The 22,561-nt window shown below is 41.9% G+C and overlaps 3 protein-coding genes across 4 annotated transcripts; 2 read left to right on the top strand and 1 right to left on the bottom strand.

The window, feature by feature from the left end:
- Window positions 1–1,794: 1,794 nt before the first annotated feature.
- On the top strand, window positions 1,795–3,070 carry ly97.3 (lymphocyte antigen 97, tandem duplicate 3). Its single transcript, XM_071512438.1, has 3 exons — window positions 1,795–1,843; window positions 2,380–2,502; window positions 2,964–3,070. Exons 1-3 carry the CDS (start codon window positions 1,795–1,797, stop codon window positions 3,068–3,070), a joined length of 279 nt encoding a protein of 92 aa, XP_071368539.1.
- Window positions 3,071–3,240: 170 nt separating this feature from the next.
- On the bottom strand, window positions 3,241–9,071 carry rheb (Ras homolog, mTORC1 binding). The gene is made up of 8 exons (XM_071512442.1): window positions 8,790–9,071; window positions 7,666–7,737; window positions 6,591–6,658; window positions 6,236–6,318; window positions 6,040–6,096; window positions 5,892–5,939; window positions 4,915–4,996; window positions 3,241–4,053 (listed from the first exon to the last, which is right to left on the bottom strand). The coding sequence occupies exons 1-8, from the start codon at window positions 8,839–8,841 to the stop codon at window positions 3,961–3,963; spliced, it is 555 nt and encodes a 184-aa protein (XP_071368543.1). The 5' UTR covers window positions 8,842–9,071; the 3' UTR covers window positions 3,241–3,960.
- Window positions 9,072–16,995: 7,924 nt separating this feature from the next.
- On the top strand, window positions 16,996–17,895 carry LOC139638332 (leucine-rich repeat-containing protein 30-like). Of its 2 annotated transcripts, XM_071512445.1 has the most exons (2): window positions 16,996–17,033; window positions 17,064–17,895. In XM_071512445.1, exons 1-2 carry the CDS (start codon window positions 16,996–16,998, stop codon window positions 17,893–17,895), a joined length of 870 nt encoding a protein of 289 aa, XP_071368546.1. The 2 variants fall into 2 exon arrangements, with proteins under 2 accessions (XP_071368546.1, XP_071368545.1); XM_071512444.1 differs by having other exon boundaries at window positions 16,996–17,895.
- The last annotated feature ends 4,666 nt before the right edge of the window (window positions 17,896–22,561 follow it).

The raw sequence follows: 22,561 nt of genomic DNA, 5'->3' as shown, positions 1-22,561 counted from the left end.
GGCGATAAAGAGCAACTATTTACAACAGTTCTACTTACAGCACTTGAGCAGATTTTTACAGTAATGCTGCATTTCTGAGTTACTTCTACCTGACTGCATTTTTTTTTTTAGCTTTGGCAATGTAAGCTAAAACAGAGTCACGCCCAAAATCCTGGGCTGATAAAGATCCATCAAATGATCTGAGCAAGCGAGACATGTCTGCACTCTGGGAAAGACTCCTTTGATTTAGGAGGTTTGTCTCAGGTGTGTGGATTCAAAAATCATAGACAAAATAATGGAGAGAAGGTGCACTATTGCACCTTATGTAAATAGATGTCAGTCCTTTTTTGCATCAGTTGGCCTCTGTTGGGATTTCTTCGTTTTTTTATCAGTTTGTGAGTTTCTTTTTTTCTTTATATCCAATTAATTGCAAGGGCCATTCCAAAGACATAATGCATTTATTTTCTAGGGGAAAAACACTCACAAATTCTTAATGATTTTTGCTCAAAAGGGGGCTTTGTTCTGTTTTTGTGACTGGCTCTGTGCCCCCCATGTCTCTGTATTTGCTGGATGTTGTTTTCAATTTTTGTATGTGTACAGGCTGTGGTAAAGAATCTATCTATCTATCTATCTATCTATTCTTCCTATTTTTTTTATATGTATTCTTAGTCTGACTTAAGTAAAATTGCAAGTAGTATTTCTAGTGCTGCCATTAAAATAAATTTCTATATTCTTTGCAGCACTTTTGTAAACTGTTGCTGGTAGTTGATTTAGCTGCATGACACACTTGGCGATTGTCAGTCTTTCATTCTCTTTCAGTTAGTTTTACTTCAAGTGCTGTTTACTTCAAGGTCTAGTCAATTCAGACTTGAGGCTTTACATACTGTCTAGGCAGTGACTTATGGCAGCATATTCCAGTCTGCCAGTGTCACAGCTCAGTTAAAGATTACTGACCCAAAGGTGTTAGCCCTCATATGGAGCAGATATAATCCACCTAAAGCAAACATACCTTTGACTGCTCTCTTTCACTGATTCTTAAGGTGCAAATCTCTCTAATTCACATCTTTATTTGAGTGTGTGACAAGAGCATTACATTAACATTTACAATAGACATACATTATAGAGGAGAATGGACAAAGGGTGGACACCTGTTTGCATAATGCAGGAACTTGTGCGTTGGGAAACTGCTATCTCTGAACACAGTGTACCCAGGGGGAGTGAGGTGAAAGCAGACTTAACAGATACACCGCTTCAGAGGAAGTTTCTGACAGGACAAAGTATATGAGCAGGTATAAAAAGGGGGAAAGTCTGTGATTACATCCCATTTATTGACAGGGAACCTGAAAGGTATGTACACTTGAAGCATTGCTTCTCTTTGGTAATGTTGGTCACATTTTATTGTGTTCCTTTTTTATTGTCATTTGTGTTGTCTTATTCTTTTATTTGTATTTTGTTTGTTTTATAGCATTTTCAGTGCTGTTTGAAATTAAATATTTTTTTCATGATAATCAATAAAATGTCATTATTAGCTGGAATTTGAACTATTTCCCCTTTTATCTGCTATTCAGTGTGTGCGTGTGCATGCTAATGAACTGTTGTTTTTGCTTAAAATTTCCATGACTCAAACTATGAATATGAATCAAATCAGCTCTGAGGTACTCCCCTCATGAAGAAATAGACTTTACAGTTGCATATCTCACTGCAAAACGCCATTCATATTGACATACCGCAAAGTCTGGAGTGGTGATAATACTCGCACATGTTGCCAAATCACTGCTTTTTCTCTCATGCCAGGTTGCAACACTGAACAGAACCATGAAGTTGTTGCTGTTGGCTTTGGCTGTTGCCCTTGTGTTTACAACTGGTGAGTCTGTCACTGATTCTCCAGTGAATAAACAGTAGCTGTTAACCCCTGGGCTGCTGTGCAACGGGAGCTCTGCTTTTAGTCATCTGCATAGCAACTTACATAATCTCATCAGACCTGTGTCAAAAAGTCAAAGCCAGTTCTTTCCATTTTGCAACATATGGGTGGGGTTTACTGCAGTAGGAGAAGTCCCATGAAAGTTGTCAGTCACAGAAAAGTAAATTAAACTGACTTTCCTGTGATTGTCTAAACTTTATGGCAAGCATTGTATTGTGTTATGGGGTTACACCCACCCATTCAACACCTAAGTAGGCTAAAACAAACCATAAAGATGTTTTTAAACACAATTTGTCCCAAGTTAGAATTTAACACAGTCTAACACTGGATATGCATTGGCTGTGTCAAAAGCTTATTACACATGCTACAACATTAAAACTGGGTGGTGGTCAAAATGTAATCAGATACACTGAAGCATCAAAGAAAAAAACAACATTGACTGGAATGATTGTCCCATATAATGCTGTTTTCATTCTTAGGTGAAGCCTTGAACTGTCACCGCTGCGTCCCCAAAAGGGCCGGAGGAGCCTGTGAGTTAAGTGTAGAGACTTGCAAACCAGAGAGGGATGGGTGTGCTGCTGTGAAGTTCCTCAGAGAACCACGTGAGTTTCACAACATACTCTGTTGAAGTCAGGATGGATCAAAAATCTAAATATTGAACTCCAGTTTAGGAATGCATTTTGGATTGAATGAATTGACCCCAGCCTTGATACACGAACCACAGCGAAATATAAACATCATCTTGGCTGTGTATCATAGTGGCATTAAAGGAAAAGTGCACTTAAGTAAAGCATTCCACTATTTTGCATGGATACCTAGTCCATAATGTGATGAAACCAAGATATGCTTTTTATCTTATGAGTAATTTCCCCTGAAATCCTGAATATCACTGACAAAACACTATCAGGACAGCTAATATGGAAAGTCAACTGTTTCTGAATGATTAATCATGTATGAATGTTAAAAAATAGACAGGTTCTACCACAGCGAGAGGTCACTTGGAGATTGCAGAGAGCAGGTTTTTGCTAAAGGCCAACCCCATTTCCTTCTTTTCTCCTCTTAGACGGCCAATACCAGAAATGCATGGCTCTGTCAGACTGCCAGATGCTGCAGATGAACGCCTACATTGACATCAAGTGCTGTAATGATGACATGTGCAACACATTTTAAAATTTGCTAGTATGTGTGTTTCCCTGGATTAAAAAAACAGTTTAAACAAATAGTCTGTGTGTGTTCCTAATGATCCATAGTGATGTTTGGAAATGTGTTCTTACCGCCGACAAAAATCATGCATCGTCAGCCAATTACAGTGGGAGGAATAACACACACTCCAGCCCGCATTACATAACCACTTTTTGCTTTAATGATTACAATCAAAAACATTTGTACAACATTTTCAACATTAGAAAATGGATGCAGATTTTTGGCTGACAGAAACTGCTAAGAAAACAAACTGAGGGACAGAGGAGTGGGTATTGCGTGGAGATGAAGTAGAAAAAGAGCTGTATATTTGAGGGGCCAAACAGCTGGTGATGTATCAGAAGAAACGTCCGTGTTTACTTAGCCATTTTCCGAGCATATGCATGGTAGATAATGACATTTCTCTTATCTCTTGTTGTTTCGACAGAGAGCAGGTCATAGCCTATATGGGAACTGCATAATGAGAAGCTAAGATGCAGCCACTAATATCTCTGGCCTTAGATGCTGTAGTCATCATTACCTAGCACGATAAAACATTTTTTCTGATACACCCGAATGGATTTCTGTGTTTTGCATCAGTGCCGAGCACAGAGATGACGTGGGGTGGATTGTGGGTAATATCATACAGGGAATCACCACTCATCCTTTTTTTTATCAAACGAACAGAGAAAAACAAGGATGACAAAAGGGAATAGGAAATACTGATAAATAACAGTGGAATCAGAGCCATAAATAGACAGTATTGGATATTTAGGACCCTGGGGGGGCGGTGGAGTCAGCTGAGGTGGAGGAGAACTGGCAGCTAGCCTTCAAGTAACGGGATATCCCAGTGCAGTGTCCTGTGTGTTGATTGGGCGGCTCTACATCATGGAGCAGGACGTCTTTCCTGGCTGCACGCCGCCGTCGATCTTCTCTGCCTCCAGGATCATCCTGCGGAAAACCTCCACGGCCGTCTGGGGGAGCGAACGAACGACACACACAAGACGCTGTGAGACGGCTCAGCGTTTCAGAAGATACACAGAAACAGACACTACACCCAGTGAGGCCACACTGTCTACAGACACAACATGGAGACCGGATTGGGTTTACAAACCATAATCTTAATTTGCATTTAAACTAGATGGATGGATGGATGGATGGATGGATGGATGGATGGATGGATGGATGGATGGATAGATAGATAGATAGATAGATAGATAGATAGATAGATAGATAGATAGATAGATAGATAGATAGATAGATAGATAGGGAAGACTTTGTGAAATTACCAGCAATATAAGATGCAGTACTGTATAGATAATAACCCAATAGATAGATAAGCTATGATTCTTATATGATACTTTTGAAATGTTGCAACATATAAAATGTGATCTAAGTGCGTTTCCATCAGCTGGGTTGAAGAAAACACATCCACCAGAACATGGAAAGAGTGTTTGAAGAATTGATAGGATTGGGCAAGTTGCTATTGTTCCTTCGTGTCAGCTAATGTTGGCCATATTTTATGCTGTCTGACGACAGAAACAAAGAAAATCTACAGTGCCATATGACATATCTTGGAGGTTGTGATTTATTCAACATATGTGTTTCCATCGATATTTATTGGACTATTTTTTTTATCAACAGAAGTGAGCACAAATCTGATGTTTAGGCAATTTTAGCAAATTTGGCATCACATTTTCTAATTTGATGCATCATAATCTGCACAAAATAGATAGATAGATAGATAGATAGATAGATAGATAGATAGATAGATAGATAGATAGATAGATAGATAGATTCTACTAGGATTGTGGCTCTTACGGCTTGGCTCTTACCTGGTTCTCTTTAGCGGAGGACTCCATGAAGGCAGCGTTCCAGGATTCAGCTAACGCTTTTCCCTCTTCACAACTGATTACTCTGAAAAACAGGGACGCCGGGCCACTCAGTCATGCTAAAAATGTACATAAATATTTCAGAGTATGGCCTGCAGTGTTGATTTTGACTAACCCACAGAGTTCAATTCCTAAAATTCAGATAAACCGAACCATTGACTTGGTGCTGAGTAAGGAGTATTTACAGGGCTACACAGACACACAGAGACAGGTCAAAACATGCCAGCTTGCTACAAACTCTTTCCCCCGTCAGCTAGGATATCTGTGGACCAAATATGAGCATCTACACTGCGTTTTTATTTGCATGTCATGATGTCAGTCATGTTGAGATTTACATTTCTGCTATCAACAGACTGTAAAATGATAAGAAATGATGAAGAACAGGTGATCTCTTCTAAAGAGAGAGAGAGAGGAAACAACAAAAATTGGGAAAAATCCACAGAATATGCATAGAAAGGTCGTCAAAATGGAATCCCAAAAAAATAGTCCAAGGCACCCTATCTCTTTTCCAAAAGTTAAAAAAGCAAGTATTGGTTACATGGCTAGGAATATTCATAAGAACATATTGAACCAACATGTTGCCAGGAGGCCACAACATGTTGGCTCAATATTTTCTTTCAGGCTTTTTAACTCTTGGAAAGAGATAGACCCTTGGAGTGTTTTTGAGTTCTCTTTTGATTACCTTTCTATGCATATTCTGTGGATTTTTTTCCAGTTTTTCCAAAGAGCGGCTATCCTTCCCACACTGAGGACCCACTGCAGCACTCCTCACCTTCTGTATTTTTCTAAAGAGAGCTTAGTAGCATTTATAGCGAGTTAGCTACATCCTGCAAGTGCCCCGCTCATGACCCATGTGTGCCTACAGCAAAGCTTTGTTTACGTTTCCGTATAATGTACAATGTGAGAGTGGTGCAACATACCGCTCCATATGTAGGTCGTTCTTGTTTCCGACCAACATAATTGGTACTCTGCATTGAGAGGAAAATAAAAGGCACATTGTAGTTATGTATGATACTGTATCTTCGAATGCCCCTGAACAGCAAAATGGGAACAACAGGCAGTACTCACTGAACTTTCCCCACCATATCCAACAATTTTTCATGGATAACTTGTACAACTTCAAAACTGCAAAAGACAAGAGGAAGGCATCTTCTCAGCATTCAGGAATTTCATGCAGTCCAATCATTATATGGGAAGAGAACTGAAGAGTTATTCATTTGCTTTTTTTTTTTTTTTGAAAAAAAAAAGGAAAATAAAAAAGTACCTTTTATTAGATGTGACTGAGTAGACCAGAATGTAACCATTGATATCTATGGAGTAAGTCTGTGGGAAGATAGAATACTCATCCTGGAAAAGGACAGAGTGTGTGGAAATTAGTAAGCAGTAAAATTAATGGAACAAAAAAAATCATATTGGCAAACTAAAGAATCATATTGGCAATTAAAGTAAAATGAAGACTTGCACTGCTGGCTCCATTAAGGCCAACTCAACAGAATTAACACCAGACTAACACAGCAGGCTAATCTTTAAGTGCTAATGTTAATGTCATTAGATCTAACACGAGTCAAAGGACGAATGACTGAATGTGCGGTTAACAGGAATTTAGCATTGAGTCATACCTGTCCTGCTGTGTCTACCAGCTGGAGATGGTACTCTTGTCCGTTTATTGTGATCATTTTAGTGAACGCTGCAGGTAAAAGAGAAAACACATCAGAAATTCACTACTAGAAATTCTAAATTAAACATTCTTATAGATGGAGCTGGAGATTTCCTTTTCAATGAACACTGACAAAAAAAGACAGAAAAGAAAGAGTCATGAGGCCTTGAATGCGGCCGATTGTATCCTCGTCACCCGTTTCCTCATTTCAGTCTGCGGATCTTTCTCAAGACATACACGATACAACCAAGTGAGAGTTTTTTCCATGTTATGGATCCGTTTTGGGTTGCATGGTATCACTGAGTTCATTCAACACAGGAATGTCAATATCTGCCTGGAGATGGGTCATATTATCTACAGCGAGACTGAGGGATTGCTTCGCCTGCAGCATCTCGCCGAGAACGCTGACACTTCACTTTATGTTAACCATCCAGAGATTATTTATAGCTACAGATACAGACCCCACACATGAGAAGTATACGGTGAGGGATGCGAGTGAACATGTTGGAGAAGAGACACGGCCTACAGGTTAGGGAAGTTTAGACACAAATCCCTGGAGTGGCTGGGAGTATATGGGTGTAGGTTGATGAAAAATGTTTGCTCCAACTGCAAAAAACTACCTAAACTACTAAACTGATGTGCCCTCGAGCAAGGCAGCCAACCCTTAACCGCTCCAGTAGAGCTGCTCAGTGGCAGAAAAGTAGAAGACTATGGATATGCTTGGTATATGAGCCTATGTAGGCTCATATACCAATATATACCTATATAGGCTCCTATGTGAGCCTATATAGGGCTCATATAGGTTAAAAAATTCCTACAATAATGTAACACTTTGAGTCTTTGGGGCTGAAGCTTGACCAACAGCATGATGCCCAAACATGTTATTACACATGAATAACTGATAAAACACACAGTGGGCTAGATTTGTTGAGCAAGTAAAGTGTCAACAGATATTACAGCCTACACCTAACATTAACAATAGAAAACATTCAATTTGAAGATATTTGTATAGTTTGGAAAACCAAATCCCTACTTACTGTTTTCTATCGTTGGGTCATAGGAGTCAACAAACTGGCCTTCCACAAACTGAATTGTCAAGGAGGACTTTCCTGCAAAAATACATATGATTATTATACACATGGCTCTTGGATGTATGGAAAATCATTGCAAATGTGGAACTGAATTGTCAAATGCTGTGAAAGTTGAATAACGAGTTTCAGATGTGTGTGTATGGGGTCTCAGTCCTTCACAACACATCATCAGGTTCATCGTGTTCTGTGGCATATAGGCCTATTCAGCATCCAGGTGATAGAAACCTATGGGATAACGGTCTAATAGCAACTGCATCTTCATTATGAAAACGAATTATAGAAATTCTATAGTAACTAGTAGGATACTAAACAAACGTCACAGCAAAACTCTAAATTACCACGCACATACTATAGATCAAAATAAAGTATACCATGCAAAAATCCTAGGAATACCAGTGGAGATTAAAAAATACTATACAGTACAATAAGATACTATTGAGTACCACAGAAAATGCAGGTCCCTGTGTGAATATTAGCCTATAGTGATTTTTCGTTAGTGCTGGTATGCTGGCCGGGCCTCCATGCGTGCTATCACCGTATGCCATCTTGGCATCCTGAACACGCATGCATTCATCGCATGCTAATTTTGCGTCCTTTCCTCCCGAAACGATCAAATAAAGTGTAACGGCATAAAAAAAAATGCGTCAAATGCGGTGTTCCTTTAGGCCCATACTGCTGAACATGACATGGGTTAGGGGTGCGATTTCCTACTGGGGGTCACCCATGCCTGAAATGTAGCCTATACACTGATGGAGCAGTATGGATAAAAGCGTCCACCCAAGGCCATACAGGTATAAAAATGTCCTTTACAAATGGCCCGTTGGTAGGCCGAGGTGTGAGCCACAAACGGCAAGGCCACGTCTCACCTGGTGGCGCTCATCCGCTCTATTGAGATGTTGCGTGACAGATCCTACTCCCTATAATTTAAGTCTATTATAGGAGGCGTAAACCTCGCTCATAATGGGCTTAAAATGACCCGGAGGCCGCTGAAACCTAGCCCCTGCGTCGCATCCCGGGCCCCCCAGCCTATATAGTGTCATTCCCGTGCGCGTCGTTTGATCGGGACTCACCTACGGATCTGTACCCGAGGATGGCGATTTTTCGTGATTTCGGCTGCGGCATATCTCGTACTGGTTATCGCATCTAGTCCTCGGGGTCTACCGCAACCTCCAACCGGAACGGCATCCAAATTCAAGGAGCACAGAGATTCGACATACAGCCTGGGACTGATAGCAGAAATCCCTATTTTTGTTAATGATTATAAGAAATTTGATGTCCACAGCGAGAAAAAAAATGTTATTTCAGGTCATATAAAAAGCATGGAGTATCTATAGTTCTATAATAACTGCGTCACTCCCCTTTGCAATGTAATGAATTAGTAATGACTGCTCCGTCCTGATTAGTTGCACGCGGAGCAAAGGCGGGCATCCTGGTCTCCTGTAAAACGGTGATTGGATGAAACAGCTGTTTGTCAAGCAGCAGTGCCCGGTCTCTGAAATGTGATTGGCTGTTACACATATTATGACGTGCTGGGTGGTCGGGGGCCGTGTCATTCATATCTTTAGGGTCAGGGAAACGGGCCAGGCTACTCGTCAGTGAAGACGTCATCAAATTTATATTTTACCTATATATTCCCCTTACTATAGTAGTCCTATAATGTCTTTTTGAAGGATGCAACGCAAATATATCGTCAAAAGTAGGAATATTATAGGAATACTATAGTGATACCATAGGAGATTTAAAAAAATGCCATAAAGTGCAATTAGGTCACTATAAACGCACTATTTAGTACCAGAGACACACCATAAGTTCCTATAGGTATAAGAATATTATAGTGCCATTTTATTTTATAATACCATATCATATGATAGTACCATAGGACCATATTATAGTAGGCTACCATAGGAGATATAAAAAATATAAAAAAAAATATATATACCGTAAGTAGGCTACAATAAACTCACTATTTGTTAATACAGATACACTATAAGTCCCTATAGGAATATTATAGAAATACTATACTGATGCCTTAGGAGAAAAAAAAAATACCATGAAAAAAAAAACATCCCATAAAGTGCGATAAGATCAACATAAACTAACTCACTATTGAGTACCACGGACACACTATAAGTCCCTATTTGAATATTATAGGAAAATTATAGTAATACCAAAGGAGGGAAACAAATACAGTACAATAAAGTCATCATTAACTCATTCTTTAGTACCACAGACACACTGTCAGTCCCTATAGGAAAATTCCTATATAAGCCTATTACCATAGTAGATAAAAGCAAAAGTACAATAAAGTCACCTTAAAGTCACTATTGAGTACCATAGACACAAAAAATCCCTACAGTAATATTATAGGAATTTTATAGAGGCACTGTAGGAGATTTAAAACAAAATGCCATAAAATATGATAAGGTCACTTTAAACTCTCTATTGAGTACCACAGACACACTATACTGTAAAAGCCCTGTGGTAATATCATAAGAATACTACAGTGATATCAGATAAGAAAGAAAAAAAAGAAAACATAAAGTACAGATCACGCTCCTTCTGCTCTACTTCCCATTGGCCAGTAGATGTCCCCACAACACCATTTATATCTTGCACAGGGCCTGCTTATACATACCTAAATACTCTATAAACTACTGTATGTTCCCTTGGATTCCACAATAACATCACTATTTTCTTTTTGGATTCAAACCCAATAACACATATGCTAAGCTGTGTCTAATTGCATACCAATATGATAAACTCTCTCAAAACCTCTAACCAGGGTTACCTCGATAACCTCATGCATAAATAAACAAACACACTCCCATTGCGCCCATCCCTGATTATTTGAGATGATAGTGGCATTCCATTATAGACGCTAAAGTCCTCAGGTCTTAATATAACTGCGGTCTAAACCCAAACCTCAGGCATGCAACAATAGTAGAGGAACTCAGGCCACAATTAGTGGGTTAAGCCCACAGGCAGACACTGGAATCCCAGGCAGGCGTGACGAAGGTGGAGAGCTGATGAGAGGGAAACATGTCCTCATCGCCCCAACAGACTTTCAGTGAGCATCAACACCTAGAAATGAAGGGTTAAACTCTAAAATGTTATGTATTTCTTTCTAGAAAAACAAATGCTGCTTGTGTGTGTTAATCATTCTTCAATGGTTCAAAAATGTAAACAACTGTGTCCTGAAAAATGCATTTTGGAGGCAAAAGTCTTAAAAAAGCTGATAGTTTACGATTTTTTTCATCCTGTGAATGCCACATTTTGGCACAAAACTCTTGAAATAATTATGTCCTTTGTCCAAAATAGCCCTAGGCCCACGGGTATGCAGTTTTCCTGTCCCATGACCAATGAAATCCCCTGTTTTGCTGTCACGTCTTGGGCCATTACAAGTTAATCACAGAAATGTCCAACTCTCCGTCAGTAGCACCTAACTGTTTTGCTTCCACACACACTTCTGCTCAGCACCAGAGACCAGGGAATCACTGGTGTCAGCAATAAGTGATTTGTTCTGCATGACACCGGGTGTCAAAAAAAAGAAGGAAAAAAAAAAGAATTAAATAAAAAAAAAACGTAGAGTGAAATGGCTGAAGGGTGCCTGCAATCACTGGACACACGCGCGCGCACACACACACACACCTACACACACACATACACAACAAATACACATTCACAGAGGCAAACACAACTGGGGGCACACACACACACATACGCACATGCACTCTCTCTCTCTCTCTCTCTCTCTCTCTCTCCCTCTCTCTCTCTCCCTCACTCACACACACACACACACACAGAGACACACTTACAGGAAATTATGATGACCAAGTATAGGTCACATTGGTAATACAGCCATGTTCTAGCCAGGGATTACAGTGTGCTGACATAGGCCAACAATAAATACCCCCTGCAAGAACAACAGGTGTCTGACAAGATTGTTTCACTTTAATAAAAGGCTTACACAAGCCTTGGAGAAATAATACATTAAGCCCTTTTGGACATGTTGGCCTTTTTCTGCTTCATCCCTTGTGATTGGAAAATGTCTTTTTTTCGCCCCCAAAATAATTAATTTCAGAGAATCTCGCATGCACCGGGAAAGAGACGTGTCAGAAAGGGATGATGCTTTGGGCAGTAGTTAATATCATGAGATCAATGTTCCCGTCATGAGCCATGTTGCAGGGAATATGCCCAAATATTCTCTTTAGATTTCCAGCCTTTAGTTCCTTCAGCTATGTGGGCTAGTGGACATGCAGCTGGAGCTCGTGTTTCTGAACCCGGGGTGTTTGGCACCGGCGCCAGTCTCTTTCAACTCACTGTGAAAGCACCCCTGGCTCTGTTAGTATGCCAGCCTGTGTGCCAGCAGAGCGAGTCAGCCACATCCTCCAGCTGGGCCTGCGCCACCAATGGGCACCTGGACCCACTCGCAAAAACCTCATGAAACGGAATGCATATTTAACTCAGTGGAATGCATTTGTGTGGCACCTTTCATCCGCGGGGCCCCGAGTCTGTGTACCTGCGTGACGCCTGAAGGACACTCCAGTTCCACCTTTATCTCGCTCATCTTCATTCATCAGGCTTTTCACCTGCCTATGGGATGCGATGCAGCCGTTTTGACTGGCGGACTCACACTGCGGGCTGCGCCTCAGCCGTTGGACTGTGTCCAGCGTCACACAGGCCTGAAAGACAGCCATCGTTATCCAACTCTCACAAGGTGTCATTGTAGGAATCCAATGATTACCATATCAGCTCCACATGAAACATTTATGGCTTGTTGGCAGCGATGATCTGGCAAGCATCCTAATTTCTAGAACAGAGCTTATCAGATCCTTTTGTTTTTCGAGTTTTGGTGCCATGCACAGAAACATATTCAGTGCTGAAACTCCTGTGCTGTCACTTGCGGTCAAAATGAAAACTTTGCAACATGAATTTCTCCACCGCAACAGAAACACCACCGCACAACTCAAAACCTTTCAATAATTCAATCTCATTGTGGTCCCAAAACATTGCACAGTGTTCTCCTATATCTCATTATGATCGCAGTTCCACCACAGTGCCAACTGTATTGCTTCTGTTTAGCAGTCAGTAGCCTATAGCAGTGGCAGTGTGCAGGTGAGACCCAGATAGGCTGCCCGGTGGTACTTCATCACCCTGCTTGTTGTTGTCACAGCCACAATTGGTTTGTGCTCTCATCTGCTGCCTCAGCAAAGTCAGGACTGATTTGGTCACTTTGGAGCCCAGTTAGCTTTGTTCACTGCACTTCCCCCTTGATTCCAGCCATCATTACAAATGGTGTCTTTATGCGGTGGAGTTAACCCGGATAGTGCTCTCCCCTGGGTGCCTTTATCATCTATTCATCATGTTGTCCCAGTTTATCTCAAGACGAATCTGGCTGCTGCACCACAGATCTAACTACAGATACCTGGAGTGTGGCCTATGGAGAGAGACTAGGAGATTAGGAGATACTCAATGGAGGTGTTTCAGTTACAGTTGATAAGGCTGTGAAAAAATGTTTTAAGAAGGCGTAGAAGAGTTATGAAGTAGCGTTTGTGCTATTTTAGCAACAATTTATTCTCAAAGTAGGCTTGAATATGGTAAAACCTCCTTGGTATGATTTCCATGATGGCAATTTGCACAACGAGCCACGGGCGAGCCAACTGTCTCCAACCTGGTGAATAAATGAACGTTTGAAACATTGAAATGAAATGTTCTTGGCCTGGTATTCTTGCCTCAGAGCAGACTTGTTGGACACTCCCTCATATTTCCTCCTCGCTAATTTGCATTGCTGAGTAGATCTTTGTGTCACCTGGAGGTTTGAGCAGAGCAGCGTTGCAGCCAATTTCCAGATGGCGTTTCAAATGCGTGACATATCCTCATTTTTGACAAAATGCACGGCCACTTCCGCAGCCTCCATTAGCCGGGGGGTTGTGGACGCATGCACAAATGGAAGGTGGAAAGTGTCCAGTGGTGTGAATATTCACATCTGCACCTGCTGAATAATAGACGATTACCAGCTCAGGTGGCTCGCCATCCACCTCTGTTCACATGCTCTCCCCCATTTCATGGTGCTAATTTTGTCTGGAATACTCAATGCGCTTGCAAAATGCATATTTCTTGACTCTCAGACCTGATCTTGTCTTGTATTCTGTCTAAAGAGGGAACAAAATCTTCAATAGGAGTGTTGGCTTCAGGGACTAATGTGTCTGAGATACAGACTCTAAAGAGCCTCAGGACTTGGCAGGTTCTCCTTACATTTCAACAGGACAGAGACTCCTACGGCAGATTCTGTGGCAGCACGGCCCTATATCATCTGTCACTGCCTGAAGCCTCCGCAGTAATGAACAAGTAATAATGGTATATATATCGTGAACTTGAGTCTCTAAAGGTAGCTCATCCAGAGTCATTATTGTGCCACATAACCAGATGAGCTTTTTCAAATGAGATCATTTTTGTCACCCAGAGGACTGGAGGGTGTTACTGTTCACAGAGTGAATAACTCATCCCCATTTGGTGCTAATGGGACTCCGTATTAAGGTGTTGTGTGACTGCGAGAGGAATGGTAAACCCCATTTCCTTCTGATTTACACCTCAAGCTGTTGCCACACATCTGTTTCTCCGGTAGAGGAAGATCCGCTTGGAAAAAGCATGTACAGGATAAAAGAGAGGGATTTAATGATGATTCATGCCTCACAAGATGATGACAAAGTGTTAGACAATGGTGTGTTATGGAGAGGTATGTCATGATGACATCTCTCTGTCACAGAAATGAGCATTATTCCCTCCGTCCATCCATCTATGTGTCCTCGCTGCCATTCCTCCCCCTCCCTCCCTCCATCTGTCCATCCATCTCAGCTTCTCCAGGTATTTGCCATGCTACAGTTAACCCTTAATGAGGGATATGCATATGAAGCCAAGGTGTCTCTCCATATTTGACAGCATGTGTTCCAGGCCTCATGTTGGTTTCCACCCCAGGGGTGTGTTTGCACATAGGGGGGAATGCTCTGACGGTTACAGCCGAGGTGTCATTTTTCATGTAAATAGAGTATGGCAGGGCATAGCAGACTGCTGTTTGTGAAATTAGCCATGGCACACACATAAACAAGCTCAACAGTACAGCTTCTCGGATGAAAACTAAGTGCTGTATTTAAGATTCTATGATGAAGCCTTTGTAGCAAGTATATACAAGAAGTGTACCAGCCAGTACCTGCCAGCAGCCGGTTTCTATCAGCCAGCGTCTAAGGTTACAGTGATATAAAGCTATTAACACTCACTAAAATATGTCCAGATGAGACATGCTGTACAAGCAGCTGCCTGAATGGGCAATACACCCCAACAGCCCTATCTCCAACGTCCAATTCAGCAAACACAAGACTCGACCTGTCATTCATAAATGCTGATCTAGCCTCGCTCAGTGCAGAGCCATTGAGTCCCCAGAGTTGGATATCACTGCTAACTGTCATCCAAGTACTTTGCTTGCTGGACTCGGACAAGAATGATGACTAAGGCTATACTGTAAGTCCTGGCCAGGCTCGGTGAGGCTGTCTAGGAAAATGGATCAAGTCCAAGGTCTATTTTACACCCCTCAAAGTATTAATGTACAGCTCACAAACATGTACATTTATTAAAATGAGTTATGTGTCATTTTTGAAAAGTGAGACCTCTTACAAAATGATTGATGGCATAAAATAAAAACAAATTACGATGCATTTTGAGGGATAGCAGGTCATTTCCGTCCTTGGTTGACAAAATGACAATTTTATTTACATGGTGGTTTATATTTTAGAGATAAATTTCAGATCATGATTTTTTTCACCCAAAGTCAATACATAATGGTTTGGAATGAAAGTGTGCAATTAATCTTCATCAGTCATTCAATTTGTTGGTCAGATCTAATCAACCTCACAGTTGCAAAGTCTGACTTAGCTGGTTAATTCAACAACAAGAATGGAGCTATGATTTGAAGGAGTCACAGTAAACACTGAAACATTGTGATACTTAAAAGAAGTTACTCTTAAGAACAAATTTAGGAACTTTAACAATTAGGAACAATTGTGTCAAGTGCTGGGGGATAAAAACAAAATTCTAAATGTAAATGTATGTATTCCTTTACATAATGACAGACGCTTTACTATGGGTCATGGATGAATGAGACAGAGATATTTGAAAGGCAGTAAAGCTTTCTAGGAACATGTTGGATGTGTTCCATGTCCTGTTGCACTTGAGATTAAGCCGCTGCATGTCTGTACATAACAGTTTCGCTAATACCTCTAAGAACTGTTTCTTTTTTGAGAAATGATTCAATGTTTTCATGGCTGACAGCTTGGTGCCATATTTAAGTTGAGACAAAAAAAACAAAACATGCACATAGGCACAGGCACAGGCACAGGCACAGGCGCAGACACACACACACACACACACACACACACACAAGTGGGGAGAGATTATGGTCAGCCAGAGATACATGAGGTGTTTAGCTGGTATGTTAAATATCTGAATAATTTTAAATGCAAAATTCAAAACACTTACAAAGGATAACAGGTGTAGCTTACAACATATCCTCATATTAATGCTTCTCATGTACCCTGTGTGTGTGTGTGTGTGTGTGTGTGTGTGTGTGTGTGTATTTGCGTGTGCTTGTGCATGTACGGGTGGGTTCAAAAATGTATGTGTGCATGGCATGCGTATGTATGGGTATGTGCGTCTGTGAACATATTTGTGCTTGTATACAGGCACATTTGTGTGTGTATGCGAGTGTATGTTTCTAGGTGTGATGTGTGTCCATGCATTTGTGTGTAATGTATGTGGTGGGCTATGAGATCATGCCAGTGACATCAACTGATTGAGCTCACTCTGCATCCCATGTGCTGCTCCTCCTATAGTGGGTTGGGGGCAGGGTGCTATCTGCGGCCTTGTAAAGTGACAGGACCAGCTGGGGAATGAAATCCAGTAAGACAGGCAGTTGGTCTGCGAGACACAGACCACGTTCCCCCCATACTGCTCTGTTACAGCACACTGCAACACTGCTCTGCTAGAGGAAACCCGCCCAGGATTCAGCCTGACCACTGCCAAACATCAGAAGCTCTACAACAACAACTAGATATCGTTCTGCCAGTGGCACTGATCATGCTTTCAGTGGCTTGTTCAAGAACCCTGGAGATCAATCAGCAACCATTATCATTAGCGAACCTCTCCATGCTCCAAGTGTTGGTGATTCAGCTAATCGCATGCTGACATCTTTTTATAGCCGACAGAACCATCAGCACTGTGAGGACCATGGGCGGGAAGCAATCTCGTACTTTCTCCAAAGAAGAGTTGAACGAGGTGAGCGTGAGTCAAGGGAGGAGGAGTGCCGGGAGAGACGACCACCCCAGCCTGTCCTCAGCCGCCGAGAGGATCCGCAGACACACCACCGTGCACTTTGGCTACAGCACCCTCAGCCTGGCCATGCGGGGGCTGGACGAGCCCCCCACCGAGCTGTGGGAGCTCAGAGAGCTGGACAAGCTAAACTTGTCCATGAACTGCCTGTGCTCTCTGCCCCCTGCCCTGGGCGCTCTAGACAATCTGGTAGTCCTCAACCTGTGGGGCAACAACCTGTCCAGCCTCCCTCCTGAGATCGGCCTCCTGAAGAAGCTGCGCGTGCTCTTCGCCTACCGCAACCGTCTGAGCGAGGTCCCCGAGGAGCTGGGCTCCTGCACCCGCCTGGAGGTGCTCAGCCTGGCCAACAACCAGATCACAGGCCTCCCCGGCAGCTTGGCAGCCATGCGCAATCTGACCAAGCTCAACCTTAGCTACAACCGCATGCCGCACATCCCCACCTGCATCTACAGCATGAAGGGCCTGGTTTTCCTACACCTGGCCTGCAACCGACTGGAGACCATCGCGGACCAGATTCAGGACCTGGTCAACCTGAAGATCCTCATCGTGGAGGGAAACAGTATCCACACACTGCCTAAGACCCTGTGCTTCCTGGAGTCTCTGGAACTCCTTAATGTTGACTTCAATGACCTGCAGAACGTGCCGGTGGAGATGTACCTGCTGAGCAAGCTGAGGAAGTTGGCCTGCCACCCACTGGATAAGGGACTCCATATCGTTCATAACCCCCTCCTTAAGCCCATTCAGGAGGTGCTGCAAGGAGGTCTCAGTGCCCTCTATAACTACCTCAGACCCTCGTGAGGGACACCTGCTGTGTGTGGTGTGTGTGTGGTGTGTGTGTGTGTGTGTGTGTGTGTGTGTGCGTGTGTGTGTGCGTGTGTGTGTGTGTGTGTGTGTGCGGGTGTGTGTGTGTGTCATAATATGTGATGTTGACACAATCTGGCTCTGGGCAGGTGGTAGTCACGCTGTGAGTCCTCTGTTGCCACAAGCTGACAAGATGCTATCACCCATTTCACCAAGACAGATGAACATTACTCAATATTAACATCACAGATGAATATGTGTTATATGGGATTTTATGCTACACCATGTTTTGGATATCTTACAATATATGATCAATGATAATTTTATTATTTTAGAAAATGTAACATGAACTGTTGGTTATAAACAAACAAATATTAAGCGTCATGTCATGTTCAAAGTCATTTGTTAATCCACAGCAAAGGGTAAGGACAAGTCATTCAACTCACTCACAGATTCACAGGTCTACATTTGGGGGCCGATTACTGGCCAGTTGGTCTTGCTTGGCCCCTGGCAGTGAGGGGTATATGGGGTAAGTTCAGTTACAGCTCACCACTCTCTCTGTTGCAGCCAGGTCATGGGGATCAGGTGTGGAAAGTCAGTGGAAAGAACGGTGGTGGGGGGCTTAAGATCTGCAACAGAACAGGGCCTTAGTCTCTGATTAAATGTTCCACTCCATCACATCGGAGCAATGCTGCTGGGTGGCAGCTCCTCTGAGGTTGTCATTGCAACACCACCGATTTGAAACAGCAATGACAGGAGCTTACTATGCTCGACATGCTCGACTTACAATTTCTCCACACAATAGTGTAAATGTAGACAGATCATTCAAATCAAACTTATGCGTGTTCAATTGCTTGCAAAAGTGGCCAATTTGCACCTGCGCTGACTGCGGCACCCAGAGTATTGTACCAAAATGCATAAAAAAGACAGCTGAATGGCAATTCAGTAGAATACCCATGTCAACCCTTAAACTACTGTCATCCTGTCCCTGACTATAGGTTAGGGTTAGCCAGTTTGAGACTGTAGTTCTACTGAGTAAATTCCAGGTGCTAATGTGTGAAACTGTAAGGGTGTTGCTGAAAAATAACATGCATCTTCAGCAAACCTTTAAATGGATAAATGCAGACAAATAAATGGATAAATGAATATAAATAACTGGATATAAAAAGGTAAAAAAAAATGCAAATATATAGCAACGTTTTTGCTTAATGACCCAGTTTCACACAAAGAAAATGGATGGACAAAGTGCCAAATCGCACACCGACACCCTGTAGTGCTGGTTCAGCCGGTTCAAGGCTTGAAGAACTCAGTTGTGAATGAGATATCATTTGATTAACCGCTTTGACCCCTCACACAGCTGCAGTCATATCTGTTCTAGTGAATCTGGCTTTCAGTGAATAATTAGATTCCACTATACATACTGTATATATATAATATTCCTCTCACGGATAATCAAGTCAGTCCAATGCCTCATGTAGTTACATTAACCCTCTCATCTTCCTATAGCACTTCTCTGTAGTCACTGCTGTACAGAAGAAGATTTATTATGAACGGGGAATGATTCCTCTCACACTTAAGTCTTGTTACCTACAATCACACAGCCCTTGTTCCATACAATATTGGTGAGAAAAGAAAGGTTTTCACTGCAAAGGTTACTTGGTCAATTCCCTGGAAAATCTGGACTTTGTAATCCTCCAACAATTACTGCTGAGGTTTAATCAAGGCACCTCATCCGCAGCTGCTCCACTAGGTCAGCTCAGTAGCCTGCAGTAGTGCCGGGCAGATCCCCAGTGTAAATGTGTGTGTAACCCTAAATTCCTCTGTAACTACCTCACCATGTTGTTGCTGTAAATAAGTTTTCAGTCAACTTGGCTGCTCTAATAAGGGCGAATGAAGGTTGCATGTATCTCATCACCTTAGAGAAGGTCATACACTTCAGGAGCCACACACAGGAAGGACTAAAGATGACATAGAAAAGGCAAAAAAACGACCTCTGTTGGTATGTTCATGGTATTACATCCAAAATGTATGCTGAACTATCCAAGGATCTCTCTCTCTCTCTCTCTCTCTCTCTCTCTCTCTCACACACACACACACACACACTTGCACACACACACACACAACCCACACATTCATGATAGATGAACCGCTACTGAATAGGTCTTTGTCCTAGATAGTGATCATGGGACATGTTGTCAAGTAAAACCCCGATAAAGATATTGCCTCAGTCTGAGTCAGATGACCTGAATTCAGGTATTAGTGTCCTGTGGTGACGTTACTGGGCGTACAGTAACAATATGATGACTTTGTCTCCATGTGGATCACATGTAAGCTCAAGTCAACTAGTAAATTAAAACGCCCTTGTTATTCAAACACAACGTGATGTTCAGGGACCAATTAAGAAATGCACAAAGATCTTTTGTGTACAGTCAAGAAAGAAAAAAAAAAAAACACACGTTAACCACTTTGACAATTAATTAAAGTGATGCTTTGCTGCCTGGCAATCAACCTCATTGCAACGAATGGTGTTCACTCAGTTGGTGGTCAACTATACACTGGGGACGGGCAATGAGTGCAGCTAGCAGGCTATCGTGGGCATAAGTTGATGTGAAGTATTTGTTGATGCTGTTTAATTGTGTTTCCTGTGGGCGCTGACATTGTTCAGATAACTTTGCTTTACAATGAGGCACTGTACAAGGTGTAACAATTGGGTGAACACAGATTGGCACCCCTGTTCTCCAATTAAAGGTATTTTGCATTCATAAACCAGAGTGTAGAAAACAGTGTACTGTAGCATCACTAACAGCCAGTGACTTCCCGTAATGAAAGACTGCTAATCAATCTCATATTGAGCTTTTGACAATCAAGGCACGGGATAATCACAATGGAATTAAATGACAAAATCACTGTTGTCTGGCAGCCACACGAGGAGAGGTTTAATAAGTCTTTCTTGGGAGTGCAGTTGGAGTTCTGTGATTTATTCAATCACGCTGAGACTCACCACATAGGGTGAGATGACTGGCATTTATTGACAAACAGCATGATACTGCCACTTATGCCAATTACTACAAAGTGTTATTTTACTCATCTTTCTAGTGTTTAATGGATTTCGGCTGTCCCTGAGGGGAGAAATATGGAGGAGAATAGATTTGCTGGAGGCCAACAGGTACTTACTTCCTCTGCCGCACGATGAAATGTCAATATCAACTGTTCAATAGCTCAAGGTGTTTTTCAGAAATCAACAGTAGTGAGTCACTGCATCCAAAGGCCACCGTCATGTTCTCTGTGCCCAAAAAATAATAATCTTTTGATCCTATCCTTCCATCAATTTTGGAAGCACTTTCCCCTTGTCCAATCAGTGTAATGTCATGGCTTTTCTATGTCTTGTTTTCACAGCTCTATAAAAGTAAGCTCCCTAAAGGTTACTGGGTAAAAAAAAATAAAAAATAAAAAGTGGCAGCCCAACATACTGTAATTCACGGTCTAATCGCTACATGGGCCATGTTGTTTTCGCTTTCACCACTCAGTAGGAGGAGGACATTATTATGATAAATTTGTAAAACATAACATAGGGCTATCTTTATGTACAATCACTGCAAACCACCCCTCATTCACATAAACACACACAACCACACACACACACACACACACACACAAATCAATCTCTCATTCTTTTTCTCTCTGGGCATTTGTGAGTGTAAACAACGATGCTATCCATTCTTCCATCCATCCATCCATCCATCTATCTGTCCAGTCAGAGCGGTTTACATTTACTCCAGTTCCCATGACAGCTTTACTCAGACTGGTATTCATGCATTCCTGGCAACATAATTGTTATGGCCAAGACAATACCTAAATACCACAAAGAGACGCGTGACGTTTCTCAACCATGCTTCACCCATTGTGAAAACAACAACAACAACCAAAGAAAAACTAGAGCCTCATCCTTGACAACAAGAGGTCATTTTGAGGCTAAAAGTAGACCCATGTCAATCTCACTGCATTTTAATTAGGGATGGAAACTGCTGTTACAAGTGAAATTGCCATGTGTGTTTATGCATACTATAACAATAAGGGACTGACATTGCTTGACTTTGTCATTAGTTTGTTCACCACCCCTCTATTTGATATCGCTGTGAGAATATCCTGGTATTGTTTGCTCTTGCTGAGTCTCAGATGTGCTGTAGACTCATTTCAAACAAATATTTGCATATATATAAAAGCAAGGCGTGTCGTTATTGATTCATCAGAAGTTAATAAAAAAATGTGTTTGATGATGCGGCCTTGTTTTTGCCATGTCAACTAATGAGGCTCTTTTGAATGTCAGCCTGGTTCCCTGTTAATAGGATCAATGCATGAATTTGATCAGAGAGGGCGCACAAGGTGAACTTTGATTAGGACTCCAGCAGGCGAAAGTTGGAAGGATACATAACTAAACTGGACAAATCAACATAAACTGATTCAATACCGGGTATATGGAGGACTCATATAAGAACAGTGACTGGGCTGATGTATGGCACTTGACTGAGTAATAATATGTCATGAAGCATGAAGACTGGGTGTCAAGCCGAGGGTGAAAATGCTTTATTTAGAGTGCTGGCAGGGTGGACTAGTGATTAGGATCTGGATTTGAGCATTTGTGTGGCAAGTATCTTCTCTGCTG

Source organism: Centroberyx affinis, unplaced genomic scaffold (assembly GCF_046629955.1).
Source record: "Centroberyx affinis isolate AG114_WGS23_722 - 3 ecotype Tasmania unplaced genomic scaffold, CSIRO-AGI_Caff_v1 ptg006283l_1, whole genome shotgun sequence".
In the NCBI taxonomy this organism is placed as follows: domain Eukaryota; kingdom Metazoa; phylum Chordata; class Actinopteri; order Beryciformes; family Berycidae; genus Centroberyx; species Centroberyx affinis.
Note: the sequence above shows the minus strand (reverse complement) of the source record. Positions and strands in the feature narration are given on the sequence as shown.